The sequence below is a fragment of the Biomphalaria glabrata genome, chromosome 16, assembly GCF_947242115.1.
Source record: "Biomphalaria glabrata chromosome 16, xgBioGlab47.1, whole genome shotgun sequence".
NCBI classification, from domain to species: domain Eukaryota; kingdom Metazoa; phylum Mollusca; class Gastropoda; family Planorbidae; genus Biomphalaria; species Biomphalaria glabrata.
This window is the reverse complement of record NC_074726.1, coordinates 25098067-25118384: the sequence shown is the minus strand read 5'-3', so window position 1 is coordinate 25118384 and position 20318 is coordinate 25098067. Positions and strand designations below refer to the sequence as shown.

The window sequence follows — 20318 nt, the reverse complement described above, 5'->3', positions numbered from 1 at the left end:
TCCCCCCTTGACTGGTTTATGGAATAGGTGGACAGAGTAAAAGGAAACTGTCTTCAGAGATATGTTCCCTTTGCAACTTCTTGTGTGACTAAAGAGGCCAATCCTTGATACACAAATGCGGTCACAGGTTGGGCATATAACCAGGCGCCGTTGCATTTTCACCCTTCTTTCTACTACTGTTATTTTTTTGGCATCTGGAATCCGGGACCCTTCCTGTATGCTCGCTCTCCACGTGGATCTATCCAGTGCCACTTATTCCCAGCTGCTGGTGTCGATTTTGAAGAGCTTCATGTCGCGTTTGCATACATCCGTATACCGTAAAAGTGGGCGACCAGCGGCTCTCCTGCCTTCTGTTAGATCGCCATACAGAATGTATTGTGGACGTCGACCTACTGGCATTCTATACAAAGTAAACTCTAAACACAAAACGGTCACATATTTTTGCAACACATCTCACTAAACCAGCATTACCGGTACTGTATTTTATCACTGCAACCCTAAGGTAAAATGACAAACACCAAATGACCCGCAGCAACAAACATTCAGGGCACCCCAGACTATGCCAATGTGACATTTCCATTCTAACACAAGCACCAAAATAAAGCAACAAACCAAGTCACTTCTGTACTCAGGAGATAAAAATGTTTTTATTATTTACAAACCAACAACATGACAAGGGGAGTGAACCAAGGGGAATCTAGCAGGCATCAGTTCAGTTTCTTTGCTACAGCCAAAACAAAGAATACTTGTGAACTTTACTTAATAATAGTACACATTTGGATAACTATAGAGTTGATAGTCCCCTTTTTAAAGACGAAACTGTAAACAATGAATTACTTCCTTATAACTACAGTGTTAATAGATTAGATCAATAGAGGAATACAGACGTTAATAACTATCTTTACATGTCAGTATACACATGAGGTATACAAGTTTCCATATCTAGTGCTGGACTATCATCAATAAATACAGGATAGAAAATACAGCTATCCTCTACAAATACTTTATACAATAATTTTAATCTTGTGTGTGTGTGTTGGGGGTGGGGTGGGGGAGGAGATGTTTCCTCAGTGGATGTCTGAAAAGATGCCAGCTAAAAATACTTTGAATATAAAAAAAAAAAAGCAATGTACAATAGAAAGTACCCCCTACACTATAATATATGAAGGTACTTGAGAAAACCATGCAAATTCTGGCATTCTTTAAATTAGTCCTTTTTTTTTTTTAAATAATAACTTTAACAGCAATAAAAAAAAAAAAATGATTATGATGATAGTAAAAAAAAATATCAAGTGTTAAAAAGGAAAAAAAGATATCCATAGAATAGTAGTAAAGTGATTCAAGGGTTTGTTTTAGTAAGTGGTAATAATAATAATTGAATTATATTAGCTTAAGTAATTGCAAAAACTTTTGAATAGCATAAAAAGGGCAATGTGACACAAATAATATTGTATTATTTCAAAATGATAATATCAGCCTTACAATTGGAGGTCACAGCAGATAGACAAACAACAAAGTTTCTATTGAAAAAAAAAAAAAAAGTCCATCCACTTTTAAAGCCCAATAAAGCTCGCTATCAATAATAGTTCATTTATATAGTAATGAGAATATAATAGTCAGATTGAACAGCCACTAACGTAATGCCAGTAGTAACTCTGAAAGGTCCATTGGGTGAACATCTCTCTGTAGTAACATCTTATAATTGAAAAAAAAAATTACTAGATCTAAAAGTCTAATAATGTTTTTATTTCAACTGACTATTTCTGTTTTCATTAATATAAAATTGTTTATTTGCCAACTTTAATAGATACTCACACTTCTGATTATTGCCCTGCACTCCAAAAAAAAACAAACATTCACAAATAATGGAACACAAATGTTGTCCATTGACAAATAGTGAGCAGACGTGAAAATGAAACACACATAAGGTTAGTAAAACAGTCTGTATGAAATGGTGGACATACATAAAAAAACAAACAAACAAACAAAAAAACTTAGAGGTGGAGGGTAATCTTATTTATAAATATCACAGCTGAGGGATATTTAATAAAAAAAAAAATCAAAACACTATACATGTTAAATGACAAACTGGCAAGTGCCAAGTAAAATAAATTGAGACATGGGACGAAAGGCTTTATAAACTGATTGGAAAAAAAATCACCTCATCTTTCTTGACATCCATATATACGTATGTAAATGTATACTGGCATACTTGGATTATATAATATATGTATATATATTAAATATTAATACCACTACATATAAATGAACATGCATGTGGCTATAAATATTTAATATGTATACATTTACATATAATTAGTTATATTAACATGTCCCAATTACAGACTTTAGTGTGAAAAAAAACAATGAGAAACGCCACCTAAAGTAATTCCTAGACATTTGACATCAGCTCTCAGCATGCTTTCCTTCCAAATACTGTAGTCATTGACAATGTTCTTTACTTACTTCTACAACATGGAAGCAATGATAACTTGAACAATCTCCATCACACACAACCAAGTGGCATACATAGGGGGGGGGGGGGGGCCAGGTGGGGCTTGACCTCTTTAGGGCCCCCTGCATTTTGACATTCGACATCATGACATGTGGAGATAACGGCATAATATTTAATCTAAAAATACATTTTGGACACTCATTTGCCCCCCCCCCCCCCAAACACTGGGGGCTTTTCCCAATTTGGTTCCCCCCTCTTCCCACCCTAGATATGCCACTGCACACAGCCATACAAGTCTGTGCTTTTATTATTTTTACAATGAATCGTGGCTTCCGAATAGTCTTTTATCAAATAGGAAAACATTTATATGCAACTTATAGAAATCAGACAGTAGCTTGATGATGTGGGCTTACAGTATCATTCTTTCGGCCATTAAATGCGCTTGACATGGAAACAACATTTAACTGGGGAAGGTAATTAATGTTATCAGTGTTAGTCAGCCAAATTTTATGACCCCCTAAAAATGTACAATAGCCGGTTAGACATATCAGAAAAGTAAGCCTAAAATCTGGCCTTTAACTATATACATCCAGATTAGCACAGGATATAACAATCTAGTAAAACTTGAACAAAAACTTTTGTTTAAATAGTCAAGGAGAAGAAACAGAAATAGCAAAATGTGCTGAGTGCAATAAGAATGATTGCAACTAAAAGAGTTTTTGTTTCGTGGCAATACAGTCCTAGAAATAAGTCAAGAAATAAAGCTATAAAAGAAAATATGATTTCATTCTAGTTTTTTAAAAATATTTATTTCATAGCTCCTGATCTATTTGATCTAAGTACTTATTAGTTGTTTCATCATCTGATTCAAGGTGATTTCTTGAAATCTAACATCTTCAAAAGCATGTAATATGAGAAACAACTTTCTCCGGTCTTAGAAGTCATTGCAATTAAAAAGGAACATTATTACATTCAATGCATATCAATTGTTTTTAAATGCTCTATTTCAGTTATATGCTAATTTGAGATTTGAATTCTTCTTAATTAAGGTTATATTACCCGAATTAGGGTAACATTCTTGCTATAATGGCAGTTGAAAATAATGTGCTTTTATATCTTTTGTCCAGCTTTATGGAATATAATTTTTTTTTTACCCATGTGACTTTTAAGGTGTTTTAGATTGGATTTTTAAGTTGTATGTTTTTATCTATTTTCTCATCAAACATTGGAGTGCACCACAATGAGTGACCAAATTGACTGTGAAAAATAAAAAAAAATTTCACTGCTTTATTTTCTCAATGTTATGCCCAAAATAATAATACATGTCATATAAAGTTTTTATAAATGTGTAAAATGTTATTTAATAAACCATTATGCCTTGCTTGTCTATTATTTCATCAATATGGGAGTCCATAACAGCTTTACAAAGAGAAATAACAGAACCAGCTAGGAAAACTAATGAATTGAATTGAAATCTCTAATTAAAATGAAGAAGTGTAAGGATATTTGTAAACCATAATTTTTTTTTCTAAGTTACTTTTGTACTTTGTATTAAAAGATAAAAAAATTAAAGTATTTTCAGATTAGTTTCAGCCATGCGTTTACCATGAATAAGACAAGTTAATTGTATTTGGTTACATTTTTTTTTTCTGTAAACATTCATCTACAGTTTTTTTAGATGGAAAAGACACTACTATAAAATGTTTGTAACTGATAACATTTTTTAAAATGTAACATTACAGTATCTTTGATTGTTTTAATTGTAGTTAACTGCAAATAGTTGCACTTTTATGAGAAGAATGCAACAAAACTTGAAGCTGTAACAAGGTAAATGATTGATTACTCAAGGCCATGCAGTGGTGGTCACACAATAAGCTGTATCCCTTTACAATTGTAGTTCTTGGAGGAGGAAGTATGAGAAATAAGTTAGACATTCAACAATCAAATTACAGTGCAGAAGGAAACAAAAAAAACAACATATGCAATCCTTGTGATTGTTTAAAAATATGTACACACACACACAAACATATACAGTCAAACCAGCACTATTTACACTATTTTTTTCTTGGGGGGTCATTTACAAAAATATGAACAATAATTGTTTGCATACAATCTTTTCTCTGCAATACCTATAGAGGTATTACATCTTCTGTGATGAAGAATGATGAGTCAATTACACACACATGCTATATTTCAAAAAGAAAAGAAAAATGTCTATAGGTGTGCACACGCAGTGCTAACAATGTTCCAGAAAAAAAAATCAAAGCTAAATCCTGGTGAAGTCTATTCAGTTCCAACTGAGGATTATAAAGGCAGATAGAACTTGATGCTCTAAGAAACTAGGACATTTTTTGTGGGAATCATTTAATCTTTATTAATATTGCTCTCTCTCTTTATTACAAAAGTCAATTCTGTTGTATGTCCTCAATAAAGTATTTAGAGTTAAATATGATGTATCTTCTCTCTAATGATTTACATGTTCTCATTTCTGGATGTCAAACTTCTTTTTGGAGACTTCATCATCATCTTTCCTTTGCATTCCTCATGGAACACAGGGCCTCAGTAAAAACATGTCACTTTCCACTGCCTCTTGCTATTTTTTTTTTTTTTTGACTTCCCAGCACTTTCCTGTCCTCTCGGCTTTATCCAGTACACAGCTTCGCATTCTTTTAGGTCTTACTTTACAGTGGTGTGCCATGGGGGTTCCATTCTAAGGCCTGTCTAGCTCTGATGTTGGTATCTTTTCTAGGAGTGACCGATCCATCTCCACTTCCTCTCTATTATCTGCACCTCTTTTTTGAGACTTAAAGGGAAGAAAAGCTCATTTTTGTGTGTATACATTTGTTTGCAAAGGTGATCCTTGTCAGCTTAGTGATAAACTGTATATACTGCTGCCAATATATTTAGTTCCAGAGTTTAGAGCTGGGTAGACCCAGTATCATTCTACAATTTAGTGCTGGGTAGACTCAGGATCATTCTGTAATTTAGTGCTGAAATTCCTTAACATTGGAAACAGAAACAAATACCTTTAATGCAACTGATGCCAAACACAGGCTGAGGTAGACGGACTACCAAATTCCCAAAAAGATAATAAAATTTTAAAAATATTTTTTTTAACTCTAGGTAACAAAACTGAATACCAAATCCAAACATGTTTTGAACTATACATTAAACATACTGATTGATACAAAAAAAATGTATAAATATGGTGAGATAAAGTCTCTATGCAGAGGGGAAACATGATGAAATAAAGTAAACCAACAAAAAGAAGATAGAAAACAAGCAAGCCTAATCTCAACTGCAATAAAACCAACAAAATCCAGACCTTTCTGCAATCAAAATACTAAAAAAGGGGCTTATTAGTCTGATCTGTAACCAAATAGGGACATACAACAACACTCAAAGCTTATGACCTGATGTAAAAAAAACATCAGGTAAGTGATACCCGCATTACTTATCAGCAAATTTCAGCACTCAAAAAAAAAAATAAAAAAATCAGCTTTTCTTTCTCACATGCAAAAAAGCCACTAGAACTATCAATTAGTTCAGTTTTCTCAACTTTTTTTCCCCTCTCAAGTACACTGTATACCAAGTACTCCTTTCCCTCCTTTTTAACAATATTCAAAAACAAATCTTTTGTTTTCTTCTTAAAAAAAATTCCTAGTCCAAACCTCATGCAGGACAATGGGAAATGCGGACCATCTAGATGACCGAACGACAATCCAGAGCGCATACTGCATGACCAGGCAGCCACCAAAAAAATTCAAATGATAAAAAATGAAACACAATTACAGATCATTAACCTAGATCTTCTCACTGTTCTAAAGAAAATGTTGATTTACCTTGTAGTGAATGTTTGTATCACACATTGTAAGGCCAAAAAATAAAGATCAAATGAGTTAACTAAAAAATACAAACAAGAACACATTCTAATGGGTCAGAAATCAAAGCAAATGTATCTCATGAGTCACTGACAATGACAATAATGCGAAAATACTTCAATGTGCTTATCTAGTAAAAAGATAACTACTCATGACCCCCCCCCCTTCCCCGTCACTGACAATAATGTGAAAATACTTAAAGCCTTTTCAATTTGCTAATTAAGTGATAAGACCTGTTTGTGAAAACAATATCATTATATGTAAGCCAATATTACCAAAATTCACAGATGATCTATCACTAATGCCTGAATGATCCAATATAATAGGTTACTAAAATCAACATGACTTATTTCTTAATCTTTAATACCCATAGCCAAAGTAAAAAAAAAAAAACAAAAAAAAAAAAAAAAAAAGCAATCATTGAAACCAGCATAACATGAACTGCATTAAAACTGATACCTAAACTGACAATTTACTAAGCCCATATAAACCTACACAAAAAGGTCACACACTGCATGCAGGACAACTAAAAAATTAGTCTCACACATCACATTTGTGAAGATTGCGATGAAGTATTTAGAGCATATCAAAAACGTAGAGATAAACTGCAAGAAATCTTTACAAAAGTATACAAGAAAATAAATGTCTTTCTTCAATGAACTAGCTGAGTGTAGTTATAAATTAATGACATAGATCAAACAATAACAATAATTTTAGATTGTTTTTACAAACAGTAGCTGTTTGAATGGGTTTTGTCATTTAACATCGAATGTAGCTTGAATTTTGGTTTTGGCACTAAAGATCAGAATGATTTTGTTCATAACAAGCAAAATTTCTTTTTATCTCTTTACTTTTGTCCAAATTTAATATTCAATCTGTAGCTCTTCAATCGAAATACATTGAGTAAGAATTAATATTGTTAATAACATTTTATCGAGAGGAATACTAGTTTTAAAGTTACAATTGTGATAAATATTAATATGGAAATAAATAAATAAATAATTATAAATGTATAAATATATAAATATTTATGTATAGCTAGGTTGGAAACTTATAATGATCTGTTGGATTTAAAAAAAAATAAAATCTGCTAGTGTAAAGTCCATACAGATATATCCTTCCAAACCTATGAATATTGCACATAGAAAAATGTAACAAATTGAAGCTATAAGAGATATCAACTTTATAAATGTCACATATCACACGCTCTATCAAGCCCCATACCCCCATGCATTTCAAATGATGTAAACAGGTGGTTAAAACAAAGAAAAGTAAAAGGTATACAATTAGGACATGTAAAAAGATAACGTATATGGCTGCAGAATTTGAAGAAAAAAAATATATCAAGATTCCATTCCAACTATACATATCGGCTGGTGAAAGAAAAAATATTAATCCAGGGATTCCAGCAGAACTTCAGTTTTTTTTTTTTGTCAATTCTGACACAGCTACATCCCCATTCACGTCTGCATTTAGTTTATGCTTAGAAAAGATCACAGGTCATACATTCACAATGAATACTATCCTCCGGAAAAAAAGATAAATCCACAATTCTCATTGACATGAATTCCTTTAAAATTTGCATTTACAGTTGAACAATGTTGAAAAAAAAACAACAAAAAAATAAACAAGCATAGTAAGTTCTCTTTGTTCTGTAGTGCACTGATGACCTCTGGTTTGTGTGCATCAATTCAAGTGTCAAGTAAGGTGCAAAATAAACAATTCACATAAATGGAATAATATGATTTAATAATAAAAAAAAAATGCAAATGTTCAGATTTCAGCCAGCCAGTGCCCCTACGCAAACAAGCTGACGCTAAATGTCTATACTTCCTTGCCTCACAGGATACTTTGAGCCTCTCGGGGAAGTGTGACTGTGATCATGATCTCGGTCATGTGAGCGGTGGTGGTCACCATGCCGGTCGCTGTCGTAGTCGTCATCGTGGTGTCTGCTGCTGCCCTGCCTGTCGTGGTGGTGGTGGTGGCTGCTGTGTTCTCGGTGGTGGTGCTGGCGCTCACCATCAGGGGAGCTGACTCTGTCAAGACTTCCTGACCGACTGAAACAGTAGAAAAGATAATTAATGTTGAAGTGAGGTGCAATAAAATTTTCAAGCATTTAAATGATTAAATAAGGAAAAAAAAAATACATGTACTTTTCGCATTTTTTTCCAATTAATGCACAATGACAAAGCCTAAACATATAAACACAAATATATACAAGATTACTTATTTAAGTTTGGCTTACATCAAATTAAATAAAACTGAACATGTTTCCCAAACTTCAGTTTCACTCTGTGAGAGATACCTACATTTGCAATTTATTTTATTCATCAATGTCTCAAAAATGTATTTGTTTAATTTATGATTTAAGTGATTTGAATTTTAAATTAAAGGAAATCATAAACATGATTAGCAATAAACTCTAAATTAAAACCACTGACCTGTGTGACATGTGACTAGCAGGGGCTGTGTTGTGTCTGGCCAAAGGCATGGAGGAGCCAGGCAGACTTCTATGGGGACCATGGGGCGAGGGTGGACTCATGTTGGGAGGATGAGTGGCCCTCCAATAAGCCTCTAAAAACTCAGCTAAATGCTCACATGCATCGTCTAACTGGTTCTCATCCAGAATGACATCAAACATTTCCTAGTGGAACAAACAGAACAAACAATTAAGTTCATCCTTTCAAACGAAGGAACAAATGCATTAAGACATCTCTGCCCAACAACTATCAGTGCTCTTTCCGAATTATTAACATGCACCAAACCCATACACTCTAGGATGTATTTAGCTTAATCACCAAGCAATAAGTTAGCTTTCTTTATTGCTAAATATTATTTACAGTAAATTTTACAATCTTTCTTAGTATGGCACCAAAAGTATGTTTTGGCATTTTTCATAATAGGTACTGGCACCAACAGTTTTTCAACTCTTTCCCTGCACCAGCGCAAGCCTAAAAGGGCCAAGAAGTAATTAAGGATTCTAGTGAACAGAGAACTAGATTGTGGACCTGGAGTGACATTGAGAAGTTGTGACATTGGAATATATATATATATAAATAATATTTAAATTCATGATGATCAGATCAATTCACATTCTGATTATGTTTTTATCATTACAACAAATGTCCATTACAACTAAGGAACAATCATTCATGTTTATTTATAATGCTAAATTTTCTATTCATTTTGTGGCTTCTGGTTCAAGATTTCTGGTTATTAGTCGAGACTAGTTGAAATCTTCAGTCATTAAGTACAGAATGATAGTAATTAAATTACTCTGCCATAGTTTCATGAAAGACATTGCAAACTGGCAAGATTTGCTGAGGTATTTTTATTAAAACTGTGCATTGTTTTAACTGCAATAGAAGTTAGTCTATCTTTTAGGCTTGTGAGTTTTCAATACTCTGTTGGAAATTATTATAACTTCAAAGACAGAATGTTCCAATCCATTTGTCCCATGTTGAAAAGGGATTGCCAAGTGTATAAGAGTAAAATGTATTGCAAACATGGATCACTTTTTAAATAGTGAGTTTTACTTTAAAAAAAAAAAGAAAAAAAAAAAAGGGACTATTTGTTATAATTGTTGCTTACTCTAATGGTAATAAGTATTCTGGTATTCTAAAAAATTCTAATTCAGTATATGAATTACATTTCAAAGTTCGTTCATCTTTGAATTTAATTAGTTTTAAGAATTTTATAATAATATTCAACTCGAGTTATGTCTATTTACTAAGAGTTGGAAGTAATGGATATAGACATTGACCTCCGATCATGGTTACATTTGAACTTTTGGGTCAGCAATGTCCAGATTAACTAGTCTGTTCATTGAACAAATAAACAAATCATCTAATATATCTTTTTTAGTTGTTGGAGGACAATGTCAAATTGTGTCAAGTGAATAAACAGTTTAATTAATATCAGGCTGTAGCAAATTACATCTTATCTTCACTGTTGATAGGTTTCTAGTGCTGTATTTCTATATATACATATGTTATGTACCATTTTATATTGTACATTTTTTTTTTGTATGCTCAGAAAGGACAATGGTTCTGCCCCCAAGCCAATTTCTAGTCATAGAGCTAAAAAACATGGTTGTGTCTTTGTGCAGTTTTGTTGGATCATAAAGTTTTACTCTTAACCTGTGGTTCATAATTTTTATTAGGAGTAACAACACTGTATTTAAAAAGTGGCTAGTAACGATAATGCACTGTAAAATGGTTCCCACAATGAGATACCAAAGTCATTTAAAACTTATGTGCAAGGGCTTTAAAACTTAGCTCTACAAAAACTTACAGGGGCACACTGAGCCAACTTATCAGCAGCTACTAACTGTACATTCATGTTACGAGATTGAGATTTCCCCCGTGACTTGATCAACCTTTGTAATACCTGAAAGATAAAGGATCAAACATATGACTCTTCAACCTGTTTAAGTAAATCAGATCATAAATATATTTTACTAATCAGATCCTAGATATTTTACTAATCAGATCATATGTTTTACTAATCAGATCATATATATGTTTTACTAATCAGATCACATATATGTCTTACTTATCAGATCATAGATGTTTTACTAATCAGATCATAGATATGTTTTACTAATTAGATCATAGATATGTTTTACTAATTAGATCATAGATATGTTTTACTAATTAGATCATAGATATGTTTTACTAATTAGATCATAGATATGTTTTACTAATTAGATCATAAATATATTTTACTAATTAGATCATAGATATGTTTTAAAAGACCTAACAGCTTTTTGAAATTGCTCAAAGCATACAGTATATTCAGACATCTTTTAAGGGCTTAAAGATACCTTTTTTTTTTGCTTTAAAACATAATATGAATAATGTGTTGATAATTATAGGTGTATAAAACTTAAGTATTTTTGACTGACTTTTGGTGAAGATATTTTCACATAAGCAACTATTGGTGCTAGTGAGGTTTTGGCCAACTGTGATGGGTGATTGATAGTGTCACAGTCTAACACAACCAGTTGCAACGCTCTTGCTAGCTCAAAGATTCTTTCAATCTCAGCTTGGACCTCAGCTGAAAATAAGTAGGTACATATGTCATGCACTTCACAATTTTCAAACATTACTGAAGTTTTACTTTTAAAGTAAACAGTAGCAACTATTTGTTGAGGGTAACAGTATTTAGCCATACAAAACTTTATAGAGCAAATATTTTTTGCAATTAAATTGGAAAAGCGCATTTTTGCTATACTAAAAACATTTTGTTTAGAAGGATATACTTATAAATAGACGCCCTGGCTAGCCAATAGATATTCTAAAAGTATAGTCTCCATGACACTATATACTCATAGTTCACTGGCCAGCACAAAGCTTTAGCTGATATAAACTCTTTACAATTAAAAAATGAGAGTACAGATCACTGCCCAGTACAAAATGACAGTTAATACCACAAGCCAGTACAAACTGACATTATACACCACTCGCCAGTACAAAATCAATATGAGCACTTAGCCTGGATGAATCAAAGATTTTTGGAACATTTCTATATATTTACTACGCAAACAAATCTTACCTAAACCTGAGGCCCTGGGGTTGGTTCTTTCCATAATGGCTCGTTTACTTGGATTATTCAACAATGACCTCTTGGCCAATGAGATGTCAGCAGTTACTCTTGTTATTATAATTCTGCAATGTATAGATTTAAGGATTGAACTAATTTTATAAATTATAACATTCATCATCGTACATGGTTTGAAAATAATTAACACTCACTAAGATACAAATAGCCCAACGGTCTAACACAAATTGAAATAATACAAAAAAGTTATTCAAAGATGAAAAAAATATACTAGGATGATCTATTACCCTGAAGACACATGCACTGCTAGGCATACACATAACCATTTTTATTTCCAACACTCGTCTAGGCCACATGAACAAAAAGTAGGTCTACAAAAACGATATTGACCTGAAACCCATAGATCCTGTGTGTCATTAATTAATGGGATATTTGAAATTTATCTTTTTTTCCCTGAGTCAGAAGGTGGCTTCATTTCTCTACTTAAAATATCAGCAACATTGTAGCTAGCTTTACAACGGAGTAATTTTTTTTGGTAAATATACTCATCAATCCTCCTATTTCTAGGCTTATTTTAACAATCTTTTATTCGCGGCTCAAACCAAGAATGCTGTCATATTTGTTTCATAATGTCGTTTATATGTTGTTATTTTTTTTAAACAGCCACACTTTCTTTATAAAACAAATATGTTGAGAACCCTAAGCCCCTAACGTAAGTAAAGATAAATGTTTACATTTTTTTTTTCAAAAAGGGGGGATTTTCAACACTTTGTGCAGACATTTCGGCGGACCGGATCTGGCCCGCAGGCTGTACTTTGGGCATCACTGGTTTATACTGTACACAGTTTAAAGAATATTTTTTTAAGATGATGATAACTGCGAAAAATAATTCTTCTAAAATCAATACATTTATACAAAAAACCCTGTTACTTCAAGAATAGGCAAGTAGTCACTAAATATTTGAGTGAAAAATATTCTCTTCCCTGTCTATAAATACTTTAAAAGTGATTTGTGTGTCAAATACAACAGAAAGCAGTAAGTAGGGAAGATGGGTTAAACTCACACCTAATGGTGTAAATACTGACTGTGCTTTATGAGATGAGCTCCAGAGGATATGTATGCATATTATGAATTGACCAAGGGCTTGGTGAAGTAACAAAGGAGAAGAAAGAATCAAGAAATGGAGGAAATGAATGATGCTATAAAGCCCAAAGAGTAGCAAGATACATGTAAAACTCAATCTACCAGATTAAAGGACAGGCGACTAAAAAGAATAGACAATCACTATGTCTTACATTTCAAAGTTTTTAAAGAGCAAGCTTTTGGAATGATCTATTTTTCAAGTTATGGATGCCCTTTTTCCAGAAAATTATACCAACTACATTAGCCTGTCCTACACAGCCATCTCTTTCTTTTCTCTCCTTATACCAAGAAGATCTTTACATACCGTCCTTCAAATCTGTGTTTCAGGAAGTCAAAAAGTGCCTTCTGCATCATGTCTGTCACCTCATAGCCCTTGAGAGACGGCCCAATGAGAACTACGGGGCGCATGGAAGGCACAACTTCATAAGGTGGGGCACTTTCAGACTGGTGAAGAGAGAAAAAGGTAAAACAAAAGGTTACGTGACAACTCCTAGAGCTGATTTCAATAAATCATTTATTTTCAGAGTCAACATGCTAGTTTTTTTTTCCAATAAATTTTAAAGACAGTTTGCCGATTAAAATTAGTTCCAGTTGCTCACTATAGTAAAAATTCCCCATTCAGATTTTGCGACCTATAGGGTAGATGATGTAAAGGTTATCTGTTTCTGTGGCCTATGGTTAACAAGGGTGTCGTGGCCAGCACAATGCACAACCCTTTGCTTTCCCCAATGTCAAGTACCTATTCGAGTTGGGTGGAATTAGAGGCGTCCAAAGATCCTAAAATTAAAAATCCCAGTCTTCACCAGGATTTGAACCACCCAGTTCGGAAGCCAAGATCACAAAGAAACCTTAAGGTCACAATGTTGAGACCTGCTGAATCCCCAACTTCGAAATAAGTTTGAAAACACCTGCTCTCAAGTTAAGACCACTCATTTAAAATGTGTGTCACACATGAGTCACATGCTGAGAGCAGACATATCTAGAGGCTTATAGTATAACTTAAAAAATTACACCACTATTGTAGATAATTTGGAAAATGTAAACACTACTAGGAACAGAAACATTTTAATTTCTTTTCAGGTAAAATACATTGAAAATGTCATCAGAACAATGTGTGAGCAATCATCTACCAACTCCTACTATCATTAAAGTTTAGTTTAGTGACACAAGGCATATACCTTTTTGAAGAAAGGTTTTCTCTTCTCTTTAGCTGGAGGTGTTATACTGGCTTTACTGGACTTGGAGTTTCCTAAGCTATCACTGTCTTCTCCTACATTGCTATCCACTCCATTCTGGGTCTCTTCAATACCTGGCGGGACATAAGACAATTTTATTTGGATGCTCAAAACTCATATATCATCATATTTAAAATGAACACAGTTTTTGAGAAAATAATAGCAGCAGGTGAAGAAGTGGATTTAACTTAATTTGATCTAGAATTGCCCAATAAAAATAGTAAAAGTAAAATGGCTGAATAATGCATAGGTCAATAAAGCTCCGAGATGGACTAGAAGAAAAAAAAAAGATCTGAAAAATAATGAACAAACTTTCCAGTAGACATTACAGTCCATAATTAAATGAAATGAGTCTCACTTGTTGTGACTTGTTCGTGAGATCCTTATACAGTTAAAGGGAAATAGTAACAAAATGTAATGCGACTCAAAAAAAAAAAATTATATGTATTCCTACATTTTAAAAAAATACCCCCCCCCCCCCCAATAGACAGGAAGACACACTTTCCCCTCCATCCTATTCTGTGATTCTGAAAAGTCTAAAACAATAAGCAATTCTACAATACTTTTTTTTTTCATGCATACATTTTAAAACTCTACTAGCGAAGAGTCTATGAACAAGGAAGATTGTATAGTTAACAATTGTTTTTATTTTAAAATTCACTAAGCCTCAGATGGCAATCTATAAAGGGGAATAATTCAGCTTATACCACCACTTCACTTAAGTACTAATTCTTTCTCTTGTTTGAAATAAGAAATAAAATAATCTATTACCAATAGTTAATTAACTAATTGGTTATTTTTTAAAATTGATTCTTGTGTTGTCAGGTAAAAGAAATAATTGTGCAAAATTTCAGCTTGATCCAAGATTGGGTCACGGAGAAATAACATGTACAAACTTTTGGTCAGACTGACACGACAGACACAGTGAGTTAATATAAGCTTTGTAAAATTTCACAAAGATGTGATCATTTTTTATAAAACATTTTTGGGGTTATAGTGTTTACCTGGAGTAGGTGGAGTAGATCCCCTTGAGTTAGATGGCTTTGAAGAATTCAACAAATTATCTATATTGGAAGATGAGTTGGTTTTACTGGGAAGAGAAATTAAAGACATGATATAAAACACACCCAAATGAAACTTCTTTTTATATTCTTCAAGAAAACTAATTTTAATGAAAATATATCAAAATTGAAATGAATTGAAAATAAGATCTAATTTTTTTTTATTAACTTGTTAGTGACATTGATTGTAGTTAACTCAGAACCAATAAAGAAATACTCTCTATCAGTAAACAGTCTCTCATGTACTCAGAGATTAAAAAAAAGGACCAGGAACTTGTAACATCCAGACTTACCTTGTGTATAGTTTCCCCTGTCTCCCCCCTCCTCCTGACAGGGTCTTCAGATTCTCTAGCTTAGCAGGACTAGGAATAAATCTGACATCACATCCTTCCTTTACCAGACGACCTATCCACCAGTCGTTATTGAATTTCTGTTTACAAAGAAAAGAACAGCTTTAGGAATTAGACGTGAATTATTTTATTTCTATATAAAGCTTGTCTTCAAGTCTGAAGAGTAAAGAAGAATGAAGTATTGTATGTGCCTACACAAACCAAGTAAGTAGAGTACTCTTTCAGTACTTGACATCTATGGTGCAGATGACGCAAGGACATAGGTTTCTGTGGTCCACAGTTAACGAGGGTGTCATGTGGCCAACACAACGACCAACAACCTTTACTTTTTCCCAACTAATGATGAGTATCCATTTCAGCTCGGTGGACTCAAGAGGCACTCTAAAGATCCTGAAATTTAAAATCCCAGTCTTCACCAGGATTCAAACCTGGGACTCCTTGGTTTGGAAGCAAAGTGGTTTACCACTTAGCCACCACATCAGGTTTATGTCTTGAAAGTTTCTCTGTATATGACCTTTAATCCAACTATTTAAGAATTTTAACATAAAAATCTCTATAAAATAAAGTTATAGGGAAATAACCTAGGCACGGCAAAGTCATAAATATTTCTTCAGAAAAGAAGATTGCATTCTAGCCCAAACATTCTTCAGGATGGCAGGGTTTGAACTTATGATGACAGTCCAAATCTCATACCACATGGCTACGCAGTCACCCTGATTTACATGTTACTCATATAATAATAATAAACATTCCATTTTGAAAATTAACTATACAAATAAAGATTTTGTACATTACGTTTTGATTTAGTGGAACATTGGACACATTTTCAAATTATTTTTCTAATAAATAAATATCACTTTCCTCATAACATGTCCTATGCCCACCATCAAATAATGTATTTACAGTTTAGAGTTGAGCTAAAATATACAGTGTGAAGCTGAGTCCTAAAAGACTTAAAGATATATATATCAGTGACATGGACTATATAAAGATGTTGTGCTCTACACTTTAGTACCTCAAAACACACAAGAACGCAATGAAGTTCAATGTTTCATTAAGCTAATTAAATTATGTTAGTGCATCTTCTTTTTTAATGTAACGGCTATATTTTATGTGATATGTAGCATTTCAATGAGGTATCTAAAAAATAATAATAATGAATAATAATGGAATGCGCTCTGGACTGTTAATCAATGGTCCCGGGTTCGAACCCTGCCTACCGAGACCAATTGTTATAGTAGGCCTCAACATTGACCTGCGACATCGCAACCTGTGGGCAGTTTAGATAGCTTGTTGCCACCTCACAGATCTGACGCCATACCCTGCCGTCCTATGGGAGGTTTGGGCTAGGATATTATAATCTTTAATTCTGAATGAGCATTCAAAAAACGTATAAACAAAACAAAACAAGTCAAAATAAAGTATCTCAACATAGCATCTGAATATAGTATTACAATATATTATTTCAATATGGGTTCTACACTATTGGAGCAGCACTTACTTCTTTAATGTGTAAGTAATCCCTAACGCCAAAAGATACAGCACAACCATGGACAGGGGAGTCATCATCAGCTGACCCGTCATAGGACACATTGGTTCTAACAGCAAAGGCTACAGGTTTAGTCTAAAGAGCAAAAGATAAAGTAATCAGACATCGGATATATTAGACAGTATCAATAGCATTAGTATAAAGTGATCATATACCAGAAGCAGAATCATGGCGGTTATTAGTTAAAGTGATTCTCAATGTCAAGGGTAATACACAGACCTACAAGGGAAGAGAATCTGCACATTTTATGTAACCTGTAGGAAATCACACAAAACATTTCTATTTGGTTGAAGTCTTGAGCCATTATAAGATGCTTGATTCAATTTAATTTCATAGAACTAAAACACTATTATCTAATTAACTTTTAAAATAAGATGGTGAACAGATCATTCAATATTTCTTTTTCTAATTTTATAATCAAAATAGTGCTAAATGTTGTTTTTGTTTTTGATTGACTATTATTGGGTCAGAAAATTTAGAATGCTTGTTGAAAGCAGTATATTATTTAGTTTCCAATACCTTAGCCTTCTCTAACTGAGATAGAGCCTGCTTCTCTGTCTCTCTCCGTAATGCTTCCTTCTCTTCATCTAGTGAGATGTCTGAAGATGGCTGACTATAGTTAGAATCTGCTGAGCCCTGGACAACACAATAATACAGAATGAAAATACAGACGTTTCATTTGGTTTTATATTTTCTTTCTTGAAATTATTATCAAAAAGGATAGATGCTTGTATAGCATGTCACTTCAAGAAAAAGTAGCTTGTTAATACTTTGAGGTAAAAATATTTTTTTTATAGAACAATACCTACGTACAGATTAGTTATGCTTCTAACATAACAACCATAGGAAGGCACAAGTTGCATGTCATTTTACAGCCATTTTACATAATGTCAATGCAATAACGTTTTGTCCCAAAGTTCAAATACTAGCTTTAAAATGTGATAGTCCAAAAACAAATTGTGAGCCATTTTTCTAAGATGTTTTCATTTAAGTCAGCGTACTAATAAATTTTGTAAAAATACATATTCATTATACTTTTACAACATATATCTGTGTCAGATGTGGAAAATTTAGAAGTCACAACAAAAATCTTCATAGCCTATTAAGAAATAAAATCTTTACTGACAGGAAAGACCTAATTAAAGTTTGATGTACATGTATGTACTGAAGAAGGTTAATTTTATATATTGTATTATTGAATTTATGGTTATTCATCTATTACATTAAGTACTATAGTGAAAGAGTAAAGATCTGGTCTCTAACTTATTTAGAACTTTTATGGATTGAATTGGGCTTTGAATATTTTGAGAATAACTATAAAAGTAGATAGTATTGATTGATTGATTCAATTTCAAATTTGTAACAAATTATTCATTACATTCAAATGCTCATGTCCACAATCACATCACTTTCTAAAATTTTACACCACTGCTTAAGGGGCAGAGCAAGAAGATAAAAAGTAGTGGCTGAGTGGTAAAAAGCTTGGCTTCCAATCCTCGTGAAAACTTCATTTAATGGACCTTTTTCAGTCCACCAAGCTCTAATGAGCACCTGGCATTTGTTGGGCGAGGCTTATAATAAACGGATATTCCTTGGGAGAATTTATTGAAGCACACAGTTGTGAGTCATAAGTGGTGTCCTCCCCTACATCCCTCAATGGTTTATTGGAGAACTTTATTTTACATTACTTTAATTTATGGTGGAATGTTCTTTTATTATATGATTAATTCTAAAGCTAATAAGATATTTCTTCTTTCACTTGATAGCTCTTGTTGATGCAAAAAATATCATAACACTGGAGAGATACAAAACTAGTGCAGAACTTCAAAAAATGCATTTTTAAATAAACAACTTAATTACAAATCAGGAATTATGTTCGACTAGGTTATCAAGTTTAGCAGCTTATTTTCATTCATATCGTTTGATCATGATAATGATTTGATGAAAATTAAGAAAATGTAATGTATCAGTGCATAGGCAATTTCATTACCAAGGAGTCGATGTCACTGAGCCCAGAAGTCACATCCTTTTTCAAACGGCCCATCCTGCCTTGTGGCAAGGTCTCGTGAATCATGGCATTGCTCTCCATAGTACCCAGAAGTCCATTGGCCTCCCCAGCTTTGAGTCGCATGTCAGTGTCACAAACAGTGCAAGAGTAAGGCTATAACTAACTAAGCGCGGATCCATGAAAGACCTCTGTCCTGTAGTGCCTTATCTGTCTTATTGACACCACAGTTTTATAAAACTCAAGCACATGTCTATGAATAAATATGTCACAGATGTCTACACTTTTATTTCACCATTCAGAAAATAATCCAAGAAACATACTGTTAAGAGAAGGATCAAATAATCAAAGAGACATAAAAATGTATGGATCCATAATAATCTGGTCAATGGTTGATAATCCCATTATATAAACAGAAAAAAATCTGCACATCTCTGAATATTTCAAACACATATTTCATTTGAAAGTAAAACAGCCACAGTTATCTTTGAAAATGGAAGACCTGAATTTTATATAGCACTACAAGATGTTTTCATAACCTGTGTCATCCATCTATTATTAAGCCCAACCTAACCATGGCCTAAATGTAGTTGGTTTATCTGAGACTCTACAGCAACAATCTAACCATGGCCTAAATCTAATTGGTTTAACTCAAGACTCTACAGCAACAACCTAACCATCCCATCAATAGACTTAGACTCTATAGCAATCTTTCAGTTTACAGGAATGAGACTGTGCTTATCTTGGATCACAATGAAAAAGTTCACCTATCACATCACAAGTTAACTACTGTTCTTTCTACACAGACCATGATAAGATAAAATAAAAGACTAAATGAAAACAGAATTGAAAACAGACCTAAAATTAATAAAACTATTTGCATTTTCATCTAAAAAGTCAATTAATCTTTTGATCACGTTTAGCGACACAATTTTTTTGTATTAAAAAACAACAACAACAATATTGATTTAACAAGCTTAATTATTATCATTATTTTAGTAATGACTTAAGTATAGGCTCTCCACATAAGATTCCGTTTCATTCGCTTGGTTGTGCACTCCAGATAGTCATCCCAGG

General features: G+C 33.1%; 1 protein-coding gene across 4 annotated transcripts in view; it reads right to left on the bottom strand.

Annotated features, from left to right (window-relative positions):
* Positions 1–620: 620 nt before the first annotated feature.
* LOC106060321 (voltage-dependent L-type calcium channel subunit beta-1-like) overlaps positions 621–20318 on the bottom strand; it is a 42099-nt gene continuing 22401 nt past the window's right edge. For 2 of the 4 annotated variants that reach the window (XM_056013981.1, XM_056013982.1), the window contains exons 2-13: positions 19227–19563; positions 17756–17872; positions 17189–17311; positions 15631–15767; positions 15281–15366; positions 14220–14350; positions 13346–13485; positions 11893–12005; positions 11243–11394; positions 10630–10725; positions 8778–8980; positions 621–8393 (exon numbers count right to left, since the gene is read on the bottom strand). In XM_056013981.1, coding sequence (XP_055869956.1) covers positions 8153–8393; positions 8778–8980; positions 10630–10725; positions 11243–11394; positions 11893–12005; positions 13346–13485; positions 14220–14350; positions 15281–15366; positions 15631–15767; positions 17189–17311; positions 17756–17872; positions 19227–19367 — 1680 coding nt within the window. In that variant the 5' untranslated portion in view covers positions 19368–19563 and the 3' untranslated portion in view covers positions 621–8152. Of the gene's footprint in view, positions 8394–8777; positions 8981–10629; positions 10726–11242; positions 11395–11892; positions 12006–13345; positions 13486–14219; positions 14351–15280; positions 15367–15630; positions 15768–17188; positions 17312–17755; positions 17873–19226; positions 19623–20318 lie in introns of all 4 variants that reach the window. The other 2 variants (XM_056013980.1, XM_056013979.1) reach the window with 2 other exon arrangements.